The 17953-nt window shown below is 33.8% G+C and overlaps 1 protein-coding gene and 1 long non-coding RNA gene across 7 annotated transcripts; both read right to left on the bottom strand.

Moving 5' to 3' along the window:
• Positions 1–1187: 1187 nt before the first annotated feature.
• On the bottom strand, positions 1188–5932 carry LOC115967562 (pentatricopeptide repeat-containing protein At2g15820, chloroplastic). The gene is made up of 2 exons (XM_031086681.1): positions 5243–5932; positions 1188–3351 (listed from the first exon to the last, which is right to left on the bottom strand). The coding sequence occupies exons 1-2, from the start codon at positions 5876–5878 to the stop codon at positions 1474–1476; spliced, it is 2514 nt and encodes an 837-aa protein (XP_030942541.1). The 5' UTR covers positions 5879–5932; the 3' UTR covers positions 1188–1473.
• A 6758-nt stretch (positions 5933–12690) lies between these two features.
• On the bottom strand, positions 12691–17042 carry LOC115967563. Of its 6 annotated transcripts, none has more exons than XR_004086485.1 (7): positions 16758–17042; positions 16154–16221; positions 14717–14855; positions 14321–14350; positions 13989–14227; positions 13257–13409; positions 12691–13156 (listed from the first exon to the last, which is right to left on the bottom strand). It is a non-coding gene; the product is annotated as an uncharacterized LOC115967563 (long non-coding RNA). The 6 variants fall into 6 exon arrangements; XR_004086483.1 differs by having other exon boundaries at positions 14321–14434; XR_004086482.1 differs by lacking the exon at positions 14321–14350.
• Positions 17043–17953: the final 911 nt, after the last annotated feature.

A 17953-nucleotide genomic window follows, 5' to 3' on the forward strand; every position in this document is an offset into this window, starting at 1 on the left:
AAAAGATGTGTTTTACATTTTAGCCAAATATATATAAGCATTGATTTTTTTTTTTTAATTTTTTTTTTTTGTGTGTATAAAATAGGAGGATTGAGTTGGTACAGAAGATATTCTTGAGGATAGTTGGTGAAACTATAATTTTTATAGTTTTGACGAAACAAAACGTGTGGAATTTCTTTTAAAAAAGTATAATAATAAAACGTGTAGAATGTCAAAGGCCCCATAGACATTTTGATCAATATCGATGACCCAATAATTTTGACCTCTACTTTTCTCAATCATTTTGATCAATATCGATGACCCTATAATTTTGACCTCTTCTTTTCTCATTCTTGTTCAACGGGTTTTCAACTTTTTGTGCCGGCTTCTAACCCTCGGTAGAATCAACACGCTTCATGGGCTATACTCGATATTTGAATATGATTTAAAAAAATATTTAAAAAAAATAGACTACTTGCTAGTGGCCAAATTTTGAGCAATTTTCATCGTCACAACTCCAAAGCCTTATAACTCAGTAGCATTACCCAGTCTTTGCTTTTAAAAAAACCCGGATTCAAATCCTTCTTCCCTTGTTGAAAAGGAAAAATAAATATTCACACAAAGCCAGAGTTAAATTGCAACCAAGAATTAGGTACGGGATAAACCATCCTGTCAAGAAGGTTGCAAAACTGTTGGGACAATGGTCCCTATACTGACCACTCAATTCTCATGCATAAGCCAGTGCTAAATCCAAATGTATCTTTTTCAGTACGCCTTTTCGGATCCTTTGACAAGTCAGTACGTCTTTTGGATCCTTTGACAAGAAGACAAATGGATTTGTTGTGGGCCTTCAGGCGCAGATTCTATGGTCAACTGGCCTTCCCTTTTAGCCCATAGCCACACAAAAATATCAAGATAACGTACATAACGAAAGGGAGAGAGGAGGGATAGAACATTAAAATAAACAAAAATGAATTCAGTTGCCTTGGTTTGGATTTTAGGAAAAACAAGGGAGAGGAGAGGGAGTTTGTGGAGATGAATGCAAAAGGGAGTTAAATTCTTAAGCAATCTGATTTTCCTTTCCTTTCCTTTCCTTTTCCTCATAATTTCTATAAAAGATAATCCAAAATAAAAAAAGAGTCGCATCCAGTGTACAAAACTCCCACTTTTACGGGGTCTGAGGGAGGTCATGTCAATAAAATAGCATATGATAACACTATAAAAAATCTCTATTCACTAGTTAGATAATAAGTTTAGTTTATCTCTAATTCTCTATGCATTTGAATATGTACAACAGTGCAGGTTGCCCCAGGAAGATGCCATGACTAGGTTGATGAGCCTCTAAGCTTCATGAAGTAGTCGTGCTCAAAAAAAAAAAGAAAAGCTTCATGAAGTAGCCGATCTGATACGCAGTTTTTGAGCAGCCTGTGAAAAAATCCACAGGATGTAGCAATCTACCATATCATAACAAAGAACAGAACTGGTATAGAAGCCCTACAAATTGCCATCACTGGAATTAGAGAGCATTTCATCAGATTCAAACCCACTATCATAACTATTGTCTTGAGTCTCTGGCAAATTGTTTTCTGAAATTGCAAGACCAGCTTTTAGAACATCTTTCAAGTCATCTAAAACATAAGGTTCAATCAATTTCCAGAACCATGAGGAATTGCTTCCCAGAAAACCAATCCAAAACACTCTTCCCCTCTGCTTTACCCTGCAGTCTAAGGATTTTGCCTTCAATGCTTTGACAACCTTCTCGGCACCCTCAGGATTTCCCTTCAGCTTTAACAAAATATCCCCCGAAGAAGTTCTGTGGCCCCCATACATATACCAGTATGCAAGAGCACGTGGCGACAGCCACCGATGGATTAGCTTTGGGATCATGGGCCTGCCTTTTGGCCAAAATTGGTCAGCATAGAAACCAAAATAAGAGTGCGAGATGGTAGAAAATCTATATGGTATATCCCCGCTGTCTTCACTTTGCCTACACGAAGGATGTAACCACTCATGGTACTCGTCATGTATATGTCTCTTCAAAACAGAATGTGTGCTGGAATTCTCACTAAGTTCAAAACGAAGCATGTGATTCTTCCTCTCTTCATCTGATTCAATCCGCAAACCACCTAACAGCAAACCCACTAAAACCTCTCGCTGTTCTTTGCTTAGCTTCAAGCTTACTGGTTTCTTAACCTCTTTCCTGCTCAAACTCAGGACATAATCAAGCTTTTCCATCAATGGGGAATCAATATCATATTTCTTCTGGCACATCAGATCATATATCTTCTCTGCCTTCACATATTCTCCAGAAGATAGGTATCCCCTTAAAATGGTGTTGCATGATCGAGTGTGAACATTGATTGCCCCATCACTTAGCATTTGATTAAAGATCTCCTCAGCTTTGTCAAGATTTCCAACATTCACCAAAGAATCCAAGTATATACTGTAAATGGTACGGTTAGGTCGACATTTCTCAAGGCACTGAGAGAAGGCTAACTCCAACTTATCATGGAGGCTCAAGTTGAAATACATACTCATCATATCAATATAAGATGGTGTTAGTGGCTTCAAATTACTGTTTATGAATTCTATCATGAGGGATTCAGCAAGTTCAACTTCTTGAGCTTTACATAAAATCTCTATGATTTTATGATGTGCTGCAACATTGGTGGAACCCAATTGTTCCTGCATCTCTCTGAATATCTCCAAAGATTTCATAGGTTCTCCAATCTTTGAATAGGCTTCCATTTTATACACAAAAGCCTGAGACGGGATACCACCTTCAGAATGGAGCAGTTTGAGCCATGCTTTTTCTGTATCCTCCACATCCCCCTCCTTTGAGCAGGCTCTCAAGATAGACACGAGCACTTCTCTACCCTCCTCAATTCCTGCATCTCGCATTTCCTTCCTTAATGATGCAATCCTTTTTTTATCAATGGTGTCCTGATAGCTGTGTAGCCAAATAAGACCACCGTAGATATCCTTATGTATCTCCAGTCCACTTGTTACCACGTTGTGAAAAATAAACTCAGCCTGTTTTAGATAATGCTTTGAAGAGGCTCCTGGCTTGCTTACAAGAGCTCTAAATAGGGAATTATGCAAGCTAAGTCTAGGCCGGTAACCTCCCAACTGAATCATACGATTGTAAATGCTACATGCTTCCTCCAAACATCCTTGAATGGATGAACTAAGATAGGCAACAATTAATACATGGAATGTAGATTCACAAGGGACACGTCCCTGGTTGATTATATCATCGAATATCTCACGACATTTTGAGAATTTTCGCTCCTTACCCATGTAATCAGCTAGCTTGGTAGCAAGAGCAAAATCAAATCTATACCAATGTTGTTGCATCATCCATTTGTATACCTTGGGAAGAAAGAAAAAGACAAGGAAAAAAAAGGTTTAGAAGACAAATCTAGTTTAGGATGCCAATCTAGGAAGCATTAAAAAAATAAATAAATAAATAAAAAGCATTTTTATTCTTAATAAAACCATGAAAAAGAAAAACACAATCATTTTATTAAAAAAAAAAACACAAACTTCTGGGGTTGAAACTAGATGGTAGACAGGCTCCAAATTTTTTTTCCCCATAAGCACTTCAAACTAAATATGTTGGCCATAAAATTGAGTAGATTGGCTCCAAACTCACAAACAGCATGTCTTACTAATTTAAACATTAAATGAGAAATAACTTGATGTATATGATAATATGTCAATGAATTCTTTTACAAACAAGATAGCTAAGACAAGAGGCAACAGATGGGGCATATCCTTTTTCTATTCTCTTTAATCCTATATTGGTGATTACTCTTTTGGACATGAAAATCATTCCTGTATACATAAAAGAATAAACCTACTACAGATTTTAAATGTTTGATTACCCCCCAAAAAAATAGAGTAAAACAGGAACAGCTTAGCATCCAGCATCAGAAGAACGAGCAAAACTAATTCTGTAATTCTCTGTAACTCCATAAACTTAAGCAATCAATCCAAATGTAACTAATCAAAAGTTTCAAATTGAATCCAGTCTACGACCTCCTAGAGCAGTGTAGTTAAAAAGGCGTGCTTAAACTCAAAGCTTGAAGCAAGCTCTCAACATTTTGCTAGGCAAAAAAGAAGCCCATTTAATGAAGCGTGCTTTTTAGGAGCTTTTTGAAGAAGCACAAAGCACACCTAGGAACGCTCTTTGGAGCTTTTTGAAGAAGCACAAAGCACGCCTAGGCACGCTTTTTTATTTTATTGCTAAAAAAGATATGGATAGTCAAAATTAATTGCTTGATCTTAAAAGAAATGACATGGACCAATGATTTACTACACGAATCACTATCCTTAGGGTATTGTATTACCAAAAAAAAATTACATGTCATAAGACACGAACAAGGTTAATTTAAAATTCTTGTGCTTTTGGTCTTTGACTTTTAGATGCATGTTGATTGACCCATATACATCATTTGATCATAATTATCATAGTTATGTACTTTTATAAAGCGCAATAGAATTATATAAAATATTATGTTTAAACTTTCTATAACTAAATTATTATGATATTGACCATTGATAATTGTTTTCAATTTACTATATAAAAATTTTAAGAATTGAAATAGCTTAGGTAAAATTTGAAATTACAAATATTATACAATTGCACATACCTAATAGGTAAAATATACAAATTTTGAGTTACTAATTTTTTACATATTATATGTTACTAATATTTCTATTAGAAGTTATGAGATATTATATTTGAAACTGTGAGCTTTATTCAATCAGTCGAGCATTTGCACCTTGAGCTTTGCACCTAGACTCCAAGAGGCCTATGCACTTAAGTGCACTTTTACCAACATTGTCCAAGAGCAGTTATTCAAAATTTCAAACCCAACAATGATTAGGAATCTGCCAGCCCCACTTGTTCATTAAATTTCAGTTTAGTGATTGAGGCCAGAATGCATTTAAAGTTACTATAGATCAATAATCATTATAAAAAAATTTATATTATTAAAAAAAAAAATCCTAAAATACAATTCAATTTTCTCAATCATCCTCACAGAAAACTTTATGATTCCAACTACCCAAAATAGGTCTGCATTTTCATCAAAATCTTCTGCAATTAAACATAAATCCATCAAATTGACAAAGACCCAGAATCACATCCCTGAGCAGTTATTATAATCTAAACTAAACAATTACCACAATAAAGAATTAACATGAATCAGCGATGAATTCAACCCCAAAATGACAAACATAAAGTTGAGAAATTCACCTTAAACCCAGCCTCATTCTCGCGAATCCGCATACAATGCACGGCAACATAAGTAGCATCTGCTTGCCTCATCCACTTCCTTTGCGCATTGAGTATCCGAACAAGTGTTCCGGCCTTATGTGCCGGCAGTTCCTTACAAAGCCACGCCAGCTTCGACCGCCTCCACTGCTCCGGTAGCTCATCCAGCTCCTTCACATCCAGAGACAGCGCCGGCAAATGCTTCAAATCCAAAGACCCATCATTCTTATCAAAATCAAAAGCTGCCTCGCTCTCACTACTGTTATTAAAATCCCAACTCTCATTGGTTTCCGGTTCGCACGCCAAGTGTTCGACGAAAGTACTGTGAGAAGAAGAGGCAGATGCAGCAGCAAGGAGAGGAAAATATTTCTGGGGTTTTGGAGAAGAAGAGGAAAGTGGGGTTGAAATTGCGCGAAAGAAAAAGTGGCGGTGGAAGTGGTGGGGTTGGTGGTGAGAGAGGGAGAGAGAGAGGGAGCGCAGGAAGGAAAGAGAGGAGCGCATGGGGAAGTAGAGAAATGGGTTTGAGGAGCAGAGTGTTGAGAGGAAATTACAGGAAGAAGTGAGAGTGAGAGTGGAAGAGGAGCAGGGCGAGAGCTCTTGAGCTCTGCTCACAAGCATGTCTTGCTCTTTGGTTACTGAGTTCAAACTTCAAAGGGTTTGGAGATATTGAAGGGTTTATCTATCTTATCTTAATTTGCAAGAATGTTTGATTGAGGAACAAGAATTTTTGTCCAAATGGCCTCACTTTGGAACTCTAGGCCCAAAAGGTGGAAATGATAGGATGGACATAAGACAGTGAGCCCAATATTGGGACAGTGAGACAATATTTTGGAGTTGACCCCGCGAAAAATGCTACGTGTCAAGTTACAAAATTTCCAAACTAGGCCTTGGTTTTTGTTATATGAGATTGAAAATTTTAGTAAACATCTATTTTTGATTACTCAGCATTCACATTAGTGCATGTAAAATGGTATAAAATGGTATAGGGTGATAATTTTGAATATTTAAGTCAAAATATTATCCACATTAGTCAATCTTAAATATACATCGTTATTATTTATATGCAAATCTATTTTTTAATACTTCTTTACTTGTATGCACACAAAAAAATGAGAGATAATTTGGAAGAGTAATAAAAATTGACAACATTTAAATGAATTGTAGTTTAAATTGGATAATCTGATATGGGTATTTAAAAAAAATAATTGTGTGGAAAAAAAAAGGGTAAGTTTTTATGTTAAAATGCACAAAAGTCATGTATCACGTATGCTCTTTACGTGGATATAGAAAGCCATGTATCATGTATTCACGTATGCAAAATCTTTTATTTGCTAGTGCTTGCAAATGTGTGCATGCTGGATCAGAACTGAATAGGAACATGGGTTCTCCAACATATATATATATATATATATATATTTTTTTTTGAGAAATGGTTCTCCAACATATATAGAAGTACGAAGTTATCAAGTTTGACTTTTATCAAGTTTCTAATTTTATGATTTTATCCTTACCTTCCTCCTTATTAGAAGTATGATGTTATCAATTGATCACAAATGCATTCTCAAAAAAAAAAAAAAAAAAAAATTACCACAAATGGCCGTTGATAAATAAATACTAGACTTACTTGTCATGTTATGTAAATTGTAAAGCTCTTTGGTCTATGTCTACAATGACTCAAAACTTTTTTTTTCCCACAACAAATAATTTGGCTAAAGTATGGGCAGTTTTTTTTTTTTGGAGAAACTAGTATGGGCAGTTAGATATGGGTTAAACGTAGCATGACATCTAGCTGCCTCTAGGATATAAATTCATTTGTCTGAAAATTGATTTCCAACTAATACTTAATTTGGCTAACCTTTAATGGTGTCTTCGTTCTGAATATTGCTATTTTTTATGATTGCAGGAATTTGGTTGACTAGGATTAGAACGTCCACCTATGACATGGGTTCCGTGAGGCCAACACGTGTGTGGATGACCTGGCAAAAAAGGGAAGAGATCAAGTGAGCAGTGTAAGAGCATCCAAAGCAACTGTGGCATAATTTATGTCATTTTGCCACATCAAAGGCTTACTTTATTATTTTACCACATCATTTTACAACATTTCATTTATCAGATGTTTTATCATTCAATTCTATATATTAAAATAATATTTATTACACATTAAAATAATATTTACAACTCATCAAATAAAATCAACAGCCACTACGCCAACAACCAATAGCCACCACCACACAACCACCACATCCTCCACAACCAAAAACACAACTTAAAGCAAACCCAAACAAATCTAGCCAAATTCCACAACAAACAACCATAACCCCAACCCAAACAACCCATCAAATCCTAGCTAAATCCTTCACGACCCAAACAAATCCCAGCCAAACCCCAACCCAAACAAATCTAGCCAAACCCCAGCCAAATCCTCCGCGACCCATCAATTGCCTTAACCAATCACTGACCTAAAACCCCAACCCAACCAACCCATCAACAAACAAACTCAAGTAACCACCAGACCAAAACCCACAACGCTGCCGCAACCAACCAAAACCCACAATGCCGCTGACCCAAAACCTTGACCCACAACCCACAAAAGCTTCAATGACCAACACAACAGACCCATACCCACCCACCGTCGACCCATCCATTGGAACCCATAGCCTAGCCCATCCGAACCCACCCACCTTCCTCGGAACCGAACCCAACTAATAAGCTCAAAGGAAAGATACCCACTGAAGAACGTGTCTTTAGCATCCAACTCGTTGTCAAGTTCGATCCTAGACTCGATTGTCGGCGTTGACGTGGAAGAGCAGTGAGGGTTAGGGTTTGAGAGGAGAGGATTGGGGTGAGAGAGAGAGAGAGAGGATTGGGGTTTGAGGGTGAGACTGACGAAGAGATGAGAGAGAAAGAGGAATAAAAAAATAATAAAAGCATATGCCACACCTGTCCATACCGTGGCAAATTTGTGAGATACTGTGGCATGTTACATAATTTATGAGATTTTGAATATCTGATAAATGGGGTTTTTTGGTGTTTGATGTGCCAAATGTGCGAAATATTTGGCATTTGACACATTTACCATATCTAGTATGGATGCTCTAATAGAATGTGACAAATATCTCTCTTTGTGTGTGTGTGTGTGTATTATCGTTTTGTTAAGAGACATGATGAATCTAGGCACCTCACGCAAGTGCCCAATGAATGATCCTCTTGTATAAAACTTTTTTCCCTTTTTTGACCAAATGCTTTTTTAAAAAAGGATTTATCTATATAAAAACAACTAGTCGCTAACCCGTGCGATGCACGGAAAAACTATTGTGTACAAAGATGTAAACTATTCTTTTTCTCTTCCTCATTTATTGTACATTAGGATTCCAATTTCATAGTTTTCTATCCTTGATATGAAACAATAAATAACGTAATGAAAAATAGAAATCAAACTTAAGTTTAAATTAAAATGAAAAATCAAATCCTTTGCATCTTCAATTATCCATTAAATGAATGAAACCCAAATTTAAAGAACTACTTAATCAATATTTCAAATAAATTGAAAGACAATTTTAATGTGTTTTTTTGTATCTTCTTCCTTTGTTACTTCGTAGTAGTCACTGAATATGTCCTTTTGGGATAAGTTGGTGTGAGTTGCTCATCGCTTTGAACATCAACTTTTTGAAACTTTGTAGAATCATCATCTTGTTCACTTGATAAGTTGCTGTTATATTCATTTGAAGTATCACCAATATAAGTCTAGCAATAGAACAGGTGGAGAAATGTATTACAATATATAGAAGTTAAAAATCAAATTTGTAATTTCGCTATATTAAAGAACACGTACTTTTGTTGTTTTATCAAAATGCCCATGACTAAAAAAAGGTTTTGGCAAATACACGATATAGCATCCACATACTAACTTCAGAATAAAAATATGCAATATAGAAATTAAAAAAACCTGATTCTTTGATAGAACACAAATTGTACATAGAGGTAGTAAAAACAATGGCAATCTTGAAATGAAACAATAAAACCAAACATAAAACCAAGTTTGAGATAACCAAGAAACTTAAATATGCAATCACATTCCAATTTCAAATTATTTCTAGAAACATATTACCAATAAATATGAAAGAAACAGTACAGAATAAAGGAGAGACTGGTAAATACTTGATTGTCCTTGTCTTGTAGTTGTATTACCAAATAACCTAAATAACAAAATGCCAGATCCCTACTAACAAAACAATAAGAATTTGATTTTTAGCTAACATTCAAGAAACATTAATAAAAGAGAAATAGTGCACTATAGAAAGTTTGAAACAGTGTAGTGTAGTGCAGATTTTTATGAAACTCATTGCATCAATTAGCTGACAAACCACTGGGCGCTGTTGAACCACTAAGCTGTCCTTAGCAATGGGTTTGAAATTATGACCATGATACCCAAGAGTCTTCCAATATATATTAAAAAGATAGCTTTATTTATGATCACAATTAAGCTCTTTAAGATACATGATGCACAAATTATTCTGGATAGTGACAATAATAAGTTCTTAATTTTTTTTGTTCATAATAATAATAATAAACATGTGTAATATGTTTACCTTGATGAAAAGGTTGTATCTTTGACCCCAACTTTGCTATTCCTGATGCAGCTTAGTATTGGGAATTTAGCAATTTTCAAGGTCTCAGCCCTCTGCAAGCCAGGAAAACATGATGTGAAATTAGTTGTAATGCAGATATGGTCACATACACCTTAACCTCAACACAATATAAATTGTAACAAAAGAAACAAATAAATGATTTTAAAAAATAATAAAAAAATAAACAGAACAAAGCAATACAAAGGTAGGACTAATATAACCAAAGAGAAGAAATTTACTATGAAATTCTGCATTGATGATGAGAAAGTTAAATATTTCAATTACCTCAATAAGATAAGGAAAGTCAAGAGAGCCCCATTCAAACTATATATATGCTAGTGATAGTACAGCCTCGCATGTGGAGCATTTTCACACATAATTATACATGTTCATTTAAGAAATCTTCAATTGTTTTGCAGAAGATTTACATATTGACTTTTTTATTCATTTAATTTTTATGTAAGTATGTTACCATGTGATTTTGCTAGCAGATCTCCATAATATAAAATCTATGAATATTAATCTGTTGACAAACTATGGAAAATATATTAATCTGTTGAAACCATTATCAATAGTAGTTGTTTCACTTCATAAACAATTGACATACACACTTGATCAAAATTAAGAGAGTTTTATGAACTTGATCTCATGGCTTCCATCAAATTTAAGAGGGAATCATCTTTTTAAGTAAAATAATAAAACTTTCTAAAAGCTTTGATTCCTTTGAAGTTATTAAGGGTAAAAAACTCTAATCTTAATGCACAAACACACCATGAAATAAATCATTAAAAAAATCAAATCTACTTCTCAAATGGAATCATATCAAAATCTCTTCCAAGACTCCACCAAACCCACATATCTGTCATGCTCAGAATTGGGACCATAGGCACTACTTGAAACACCGACTTGTATTGATCTAAACTTACATAAACTAAATAATTTCCCACAGTCCCATCAAATTTCTCTACTACGCTTCTAGTCCACAGCAATAGCAACAGAGGCCCCTAAAGCTCCAAAGTGACACCAGTCCAGAGACTAATAATCAATATGGTAAATCATTGTTACAATAATGCAGCCAAAAAAAAAAAACATTTGTACAATAATATCAACTATTACCAAAACTATCTAAATGTTGTTTTCTACTATATAAACCTATCTCACCATCAATACCAATCCCAATATCTAACATATGAATCATAAATTTTTGGTGATATGAATTGCAGTTTTGTCTTCAAGAAGACTTCCAAGTTCTACCAGAGCATTGTTTTCCATGGGAGACTATTCATCTCAGGGTGTGAGTACTGGAAAGGCCTTTTCCTTGATAGTGTTACTTTCATTGCACACATAAGAGGCCCCAACATAATGGTATACTGTTATTGGTATTCCATAAAAATTATTGCATTCATGGACCATAAGAATTGAAACAGGCATGAGAAATATGAATTTATTCTGCACTGTCTAGTGCTCAGCTCAAATGAAATAGCTTAGCCTAACACTACAATTGCCCAGATCACTAAGAACCTCATTTCATATATATAATTAAGAAAGGAAAACACGAAATAAGTTTTTCTTTACAATACATTTGTTTCGTGTCAAATTTATTTAGTTGGGAACCAAGCTTATTGGAGTTCCCGTGAAGGAAAAAAAAAGGTTCCTGAATATTTTACTCCATTTAAATGTCGAATCATAAAAAAATTTCAAATACACAATCTCAAAGAATTAGAATTTAAAATTCCTTATGAATTTTGAATTTAAATCCACAAACTATACACTAAAATCAAGTTTTTAAGCAATAGCCGCATGAACCCAGATAAAAATTCACAAAATTAAATTCAAAAAAACTAAATAGAAAAAAAAATTTCAGAAGAGAGAATGAAAAATACAAATTTTCAGCCGTGAGTTGCATTGTAACAAATAATCCCAAAAAAAATATTCTTTATAATATAATATAGGGTTATGGATTCCTAATCAAATTTGGTTAGGGTTATGGATTCCTAATCAAAATATGATATAGGGTTATGAATTCCTAATCAATTTTGGTTACCTTTGCTGACTGACATAATTGAAATATACAATGGGATGAATAAGCTGGAGTATAAGGGGCCAATTTTGATGGCTGTCGTCAGCACTCAAAGGTGGAGATCGGTCCTTGTGAGTAGCACCATGGAAAGATCGGTGATGCCTTCTTTCAATTTCGGACCTGACAGTGTGGGTATGGCTTCTGGGTGAGATTTATTTTCAGTGTTGGGTTTTGGGGAAGGAGAGGGTAGAGAAATAGAGAAGAAAGAGGAACTGCAGAGCATGGGTCTGCGTTTTGGAGGAAGAAGAAGGCTGGTTGCATTTATCGGGTTTTGGAAAAGATTTTTTGTGCGTTTATGGTTTTTTTTTTTTTTTTTTTCACATTTATCTGGTTTTGGAAAAGTTTTTTTTTTTTTTTTGGGTTTCAGAAAAGTTTTTCTTTTTGTGTTTATTTATTTATTTTAAATATTATGCTGACGTGGAGATTTGTGGGAGCTTCAAAATCTTCGGTTTTATATATATATATATATATATATAGATAAGAACGTATTAGAGGGTTTTCAAAAATATTGTTATATCTCCTACTTATATAAAACTAGTCGCTAACCCGTGCGATGCACGGGATTGTTTAAAAAGAAAAAAACAATATTGCAATTATCATTTGCTGGACTAAATCAGAATGTCTTAAGACTCACTAATCAAATAATACAACTAAATGGCAAAGAGCCAAGCATAACATAAAATCTTCAATAATTCAAATATTAAACATTGTCAAACCTAGTACACAATATGCTTGTGCCCAATAAAAGAAATCCTGTATATTAGCTCCATAAAAATACATACATGCCGAAAAGATTAATACCACTACCATAGATCCATTGGCAATGAAGATATTTTCATAGTTACATATATTCTATGAATAAACAAATAAAAAAATTGCAATAATGATCACAATCTTATTTTCATAATAAATAAATAGAATATAGTTACTAATGTCAAATTCTTTTGCTATGACTCAAAAAGAGTAGAGAAAGAATATAATACAACAAATCTGCATTATATAGAAGAGTACATCATATATTTATTTAACATAAAACATTGAGTTCTATAAATTGTTATTTAGAACAGAGAAAGCAAATATTTGACCTCACGCCACATGGAGAGAGAAAGAGAGTAAGGAAGCTTTTATGAATTTGAATCAAAAGAGGACGTCCACAGCATCTTGATTTTGCTCCCTTCAATCCCAATTCTGCAAAGCTCACAAAAAACCAATAGGAAATCGGTTGTCAATTGAACTGAAGGTGAAACAAAGAGAAAACAAATCTCTTCATTTATTTTTAATCGCTTACCATCATTAGGAGCAGAGACAAAGGAGAAGGTGCACTAAAGGCGAAGCATAGAGATTGGAGAGAGAAATGGATGAGAAGCTATTGTTTTCCTTCTTCTTCTTCTTTTTTTCTTTTTTGATAGGAAGGGGCTATGGTTTTTGATTTGGGGGTTTCCTGCATATTATTGTTATCATGGGAAATTTTAGCACGGCTCCAAAATAAGTTTTAATAAACCATCTCTTTTAACTGATTTTTTTTTTTTAAACCAAAAAAGGCCAAGAATGATTGAAATAAACAGAGTATTTACAGGAAGATTTATAAATAGTAAACAAATGTAGGACATGACTAATCTAATCCTGAACAAAAATTAAAGCATGATGGTATTAAAGTTAGATAAGTTTGACCTATATAAAGAGAACAGGAATCTTCACATTCCCAACCACGTCTCTTTTGCTAAGATACCATAGATATTGCTTTTTCAAAATTATGAACAGACTTTGCCAATAAAACCATCTCCAAGTTAAACCCTTTTGCTTTGCCTTGAAATAGTTCTTAGAAGTTAAGTAGACATTAAACATAAGTTATTCCCAATTAAAAAATTAAGCATAAGTTATTACACTTAAATGGTGGCCAACACAATTCAAAGCATACCACATCAATGATTATGTTTGTTCAACATTAAAACAATGCTAGAATGGAGGGGCATAAAGCATTTGAACCAAAATAGATAGAAGATTGAAAGCAATCACCAACCTTATTAGATCTTAGAATATCTATCAGTCCAACAGTGAACTTTTGACCAATGGCCATGTGATAAGGAAAGGACCTTGTAGCCTCCTCTAAGTCAAATGGATTGTCTATGCACATGGTAGCTGTAAGCGATGTATTCTCTCCAGCTTCTGCCAAGTACTTCGTCAACATGTTTGCACCATATTCCCAGCCAATGACCATCAATGTAATCCATGGCCTTGCCTTATTGATGAACTGTATAGCTGTGGAGATATAATCGCTGTCAGGAGCTATAAATAACCTACAGAAAATAGAATAGTAAAGAAGCTCCTACTATTAGCACATTTAAAAGAAACCTGTATTAGACGATTCTCCTATCCATGTACCTGAGTATGAGATTGATTAAAATTTACCATGAAAACAACTACTTTGAAGTAAAAGCGGCAAGGTTTCCTCCCATGCCCACACCACTGAATTTAAAAAAAAAAATATTAAAAAAAATGGTCAGTCCTAATTCACCTCACACATCTAGAATGCGATCCCCCATTGCTTGTTGTGGTGAAATGAAAAACCATGTAAAGTATGTCATGGTAAGAACATGGAAACACATACTTACAAAGATGCCCTTAAATCAATGTCATAGTAGTGAAGCTAAAATTTTCTTAACAGTTCCTTATGAACAATTATGAAGCATATATAAATCATTAAACAAACTTTTCTAAAAGTCAATTACATAGATAACAAATACTCACAAAGCCTTGGCAGCTTCTCAAAATTATCAAAGGAAATAGAAACTCAACCACAAAGCCTTGGCTATATTTGTCCATTTTCACCACCCTTTCTTCTACCAAAGTTCCAGACTTGTCCTGTAAATTCGCCTACTTGGCTGCCCTGTTTTCAATTGATACAATGGTGGTTAGGATGTTGATATAAGGCTTTGAAATTAGGCATTGGCGACTTAAGGTCACCTTTTGCTTTTGATTACAATAGTCCAAACCGTGGTGAAAGGAGGCAGAATATCCACAATTTATAACCAAGGATAAACACTCAAACAGGGTATAATCAAGCCAAGTATCACATGTGTATGAGATACAAATTGCAATGCATGACAACTCTGTGTAATGTCAAGCAATATAAAGTTTGCATTAACATAGATTTGACATGATACAGATGAACACACCAGCAAGAAATGAAAATACAATTATACCAATATAACCAAGTATTTTACTCTCGTGAACACTAAGCATGCGTTTAGTATCACCATTCCGTGTCTCAAATATGGAGTCCTATTTTAATATAAACAGACAAATCGCTATGCATTTTCCTAATGCTTTTGATTCCAAGCTGTTGAATGAATCCCCAAAATTTAAGGCACTCTTCAGAGAGCTGTCATATGTGGCTTACTTTCTTGTTGCATATAAAAAATGTCAAAGGGTCATGTACCCTGTCCAATTATCGTGGGGGTCTTAATACAAAGAATAAAACTTTCACTCTACAGCGACACATTAAATAAACTCCCTTAAGATCCATCATTCCCTCCCCTCTCCAAATCACCTGTGGAAATGATGTAAGTGCCACTCATAAAGCCACCAAAAGTTTCTAATAAACGCATGAAACATACATACATCTAGGCTGTTAACATTTCCTCCAATCGAACAGCTGGGTAACTAAAACATAATTGTAAGTCCAATTATTTCATACTATTTTATGAAACCTTTCATTCTAATTATAAGCACTCCAATTTATCTCTTTTAACTTAAAACAAAACCTGAAGTTGTTAGGCTATTCAATTATCCTAACGCTATCTAAATATGACAGTACATATGCATATTTTGTTAGTTATAACAGAAACAATCAGCAAGAAAACTAACCCCTCTATTGGTTACTGAGGAAAGCTTTTTCACATCTATGTTTCTAAGAAATAAAGCCAAATAAAATGAATTACAAAACCCATTTTGTAGTTTCACATCTCAAGCAATCAATCAAGAGTCTAAGATTCTCATTTCCTTCCACAGCTTTTCTCTCCCAAACCCAAAACAAAAAAGCCCACTAATCTTCCATTAAAATGACCCTTAATCAATCCCAAAACCAAAAAAAAAAATGTAAATTGAAATGAACAGTGGCAAAATAGTATAGATAAGAAGGGTGGGTGTGTTTGAAGATTGAAAAAGAGAGAGAAAGAAACTCACATCCATCTTTAAGATTTTCTTCCCTGAACTTCTTGGGAATGTGGTCCAAAGACTGGGCAAATGGGGACCTGAAGCATAGCTCTTTTGCATAAATCAACACATAATGAATGACTCTAAAGGGTTTTCTAGCAAAATCCTGCTGATGGCATTAGCATGAAGCAGCGTAGTAACCGTAACAAACAGAAATTAAACTTCCTCAGCCTAAATTGCTCAATTTTGTTCTAGATAATAGAAAACAAATAAAAAATTGTTGTAATTATGTCAAATTACCCATGACTGGATTAGACTATAACTGAATCAAGCGAAGAATGAACTTTGCCCATACACAGATTGTCATCCAAAAATCTCTACTTAAATCTCAAATCATGAACCTAGAATCATAGAAATCACAAGTCCTCTCCCTCGGCTTGCTCTTGCTCTTGCTAAAATTTGATATATTGAAAGGAACCAAAATTGAGGGAGAACCCATATTAGGGTTTCGAGAATTGATAAAAACCAATTCTAAATCAAAACAAAATCTGAACCAATTTCGTAAATCAAAACCAAACAAAATAGCTGAACCTAAATCCTATTAAACACCCAAAATTAATATAAAAGATTATACCTGTAGCCGTTGGTTGTGAGGCAAAGCGTTTGTAGCTTAGTTGAATTCGTTTACCGTCGCAGGGGAAGAGAGACAGAGACAGCGTTTAAAGGAGATAGAGATTTGTTTAGGGGTTGAATTTGCATTTGAAGGAGAGACAGAGACAGAGAGATGGAGACAGCGTTTGAAGGAGATAGAGATTTGTTTAGGGGTTGAAATAGGTTTCGTATTGAGTTTACTCTGTTGAGTTTGCATTTTTGTATTGGGTTTTGTTTAGGGGTTGAACTGAGTAAATTTTACCGGGTTTGTTTTGGGGATAAATAGTTACGGTGTTTAGAATTTTTTTTTTTTTTTAATAATTTTTTTTTAAATAATGTTGATGTGGAAAAATGTGGGAGTTTTTTTTTTAATAATTTTTTTTTTAAATAATGCTGATGTGGAAAAATGTGGGAGCTTGAAAAGCTTCGGTTTTATATATATATATATATAGATTAGTTAGTAACTTGTACAGTGTACAGAATAGTTTAAAAAAATATGATTTTTTTCTCTATTTTATTTTTTTTTGTCTAAATTTAATATTTAATAATTATGGTAATTATTAATTGGACATTCATTGATTTTATTTGTATATGGAAGTATGGAATTATCTATTCTACAATTAAATATATATATATATATATATGATATGACAAGATTAAATTAATATAGAAAATGACTTTAAAATATAATTTTTTTTAAATATATTAAAATAATGACCTATTAAATTGTGAGGCATTCAAAACTTATATGACAAAATACTAAGAGGTCAACCAAAAATCAAACTATTTTGGTTTTATATACATTATTTTTATAGATTTAATTGCAAAAACTTGGGTATAGTAAGTGCTATATTTTAAGTTCACCAAAAAAAAAAGAGTCACCAATTGAAATCAGCCACATTATCGTCTTTCTTCTATCATTCAATGTGGTAAAAATCGCATTATCTTTTTTTTTTTTTTAAATTAAACTCAACCATATGATTTATTAGTCAATACAACCATATATAATTAGATTTAATTGAACCTAAGGTACAACCCTTAAGTAACTATAACTAAGACTCTTTTTTTTTTTTTTTTTTAAAAAAAATTTTAATTCCAGTTGGCTCAACTGGTAAACTCTTTAAACAAGAGATTTATGATTCAAATCTCACCTATACAAAAAACTAATTAGTGTCCACA

Source organism: Quercus lobata, chromosome 11, assembly GCF_001633185.2.
Source record: "Quercus lobata isolate SW786 chromosome 11, ValleyOak3.0 Primary Assembly, whole genome shotgun sequence".
Taxonomy (NCBI): domain Eukaryota; kingdom Viridiplantae; phylum Streptophyta; class Magnoliopsida; order Fagales; family Fagaceae; genus Quercus; species Quercus lobata.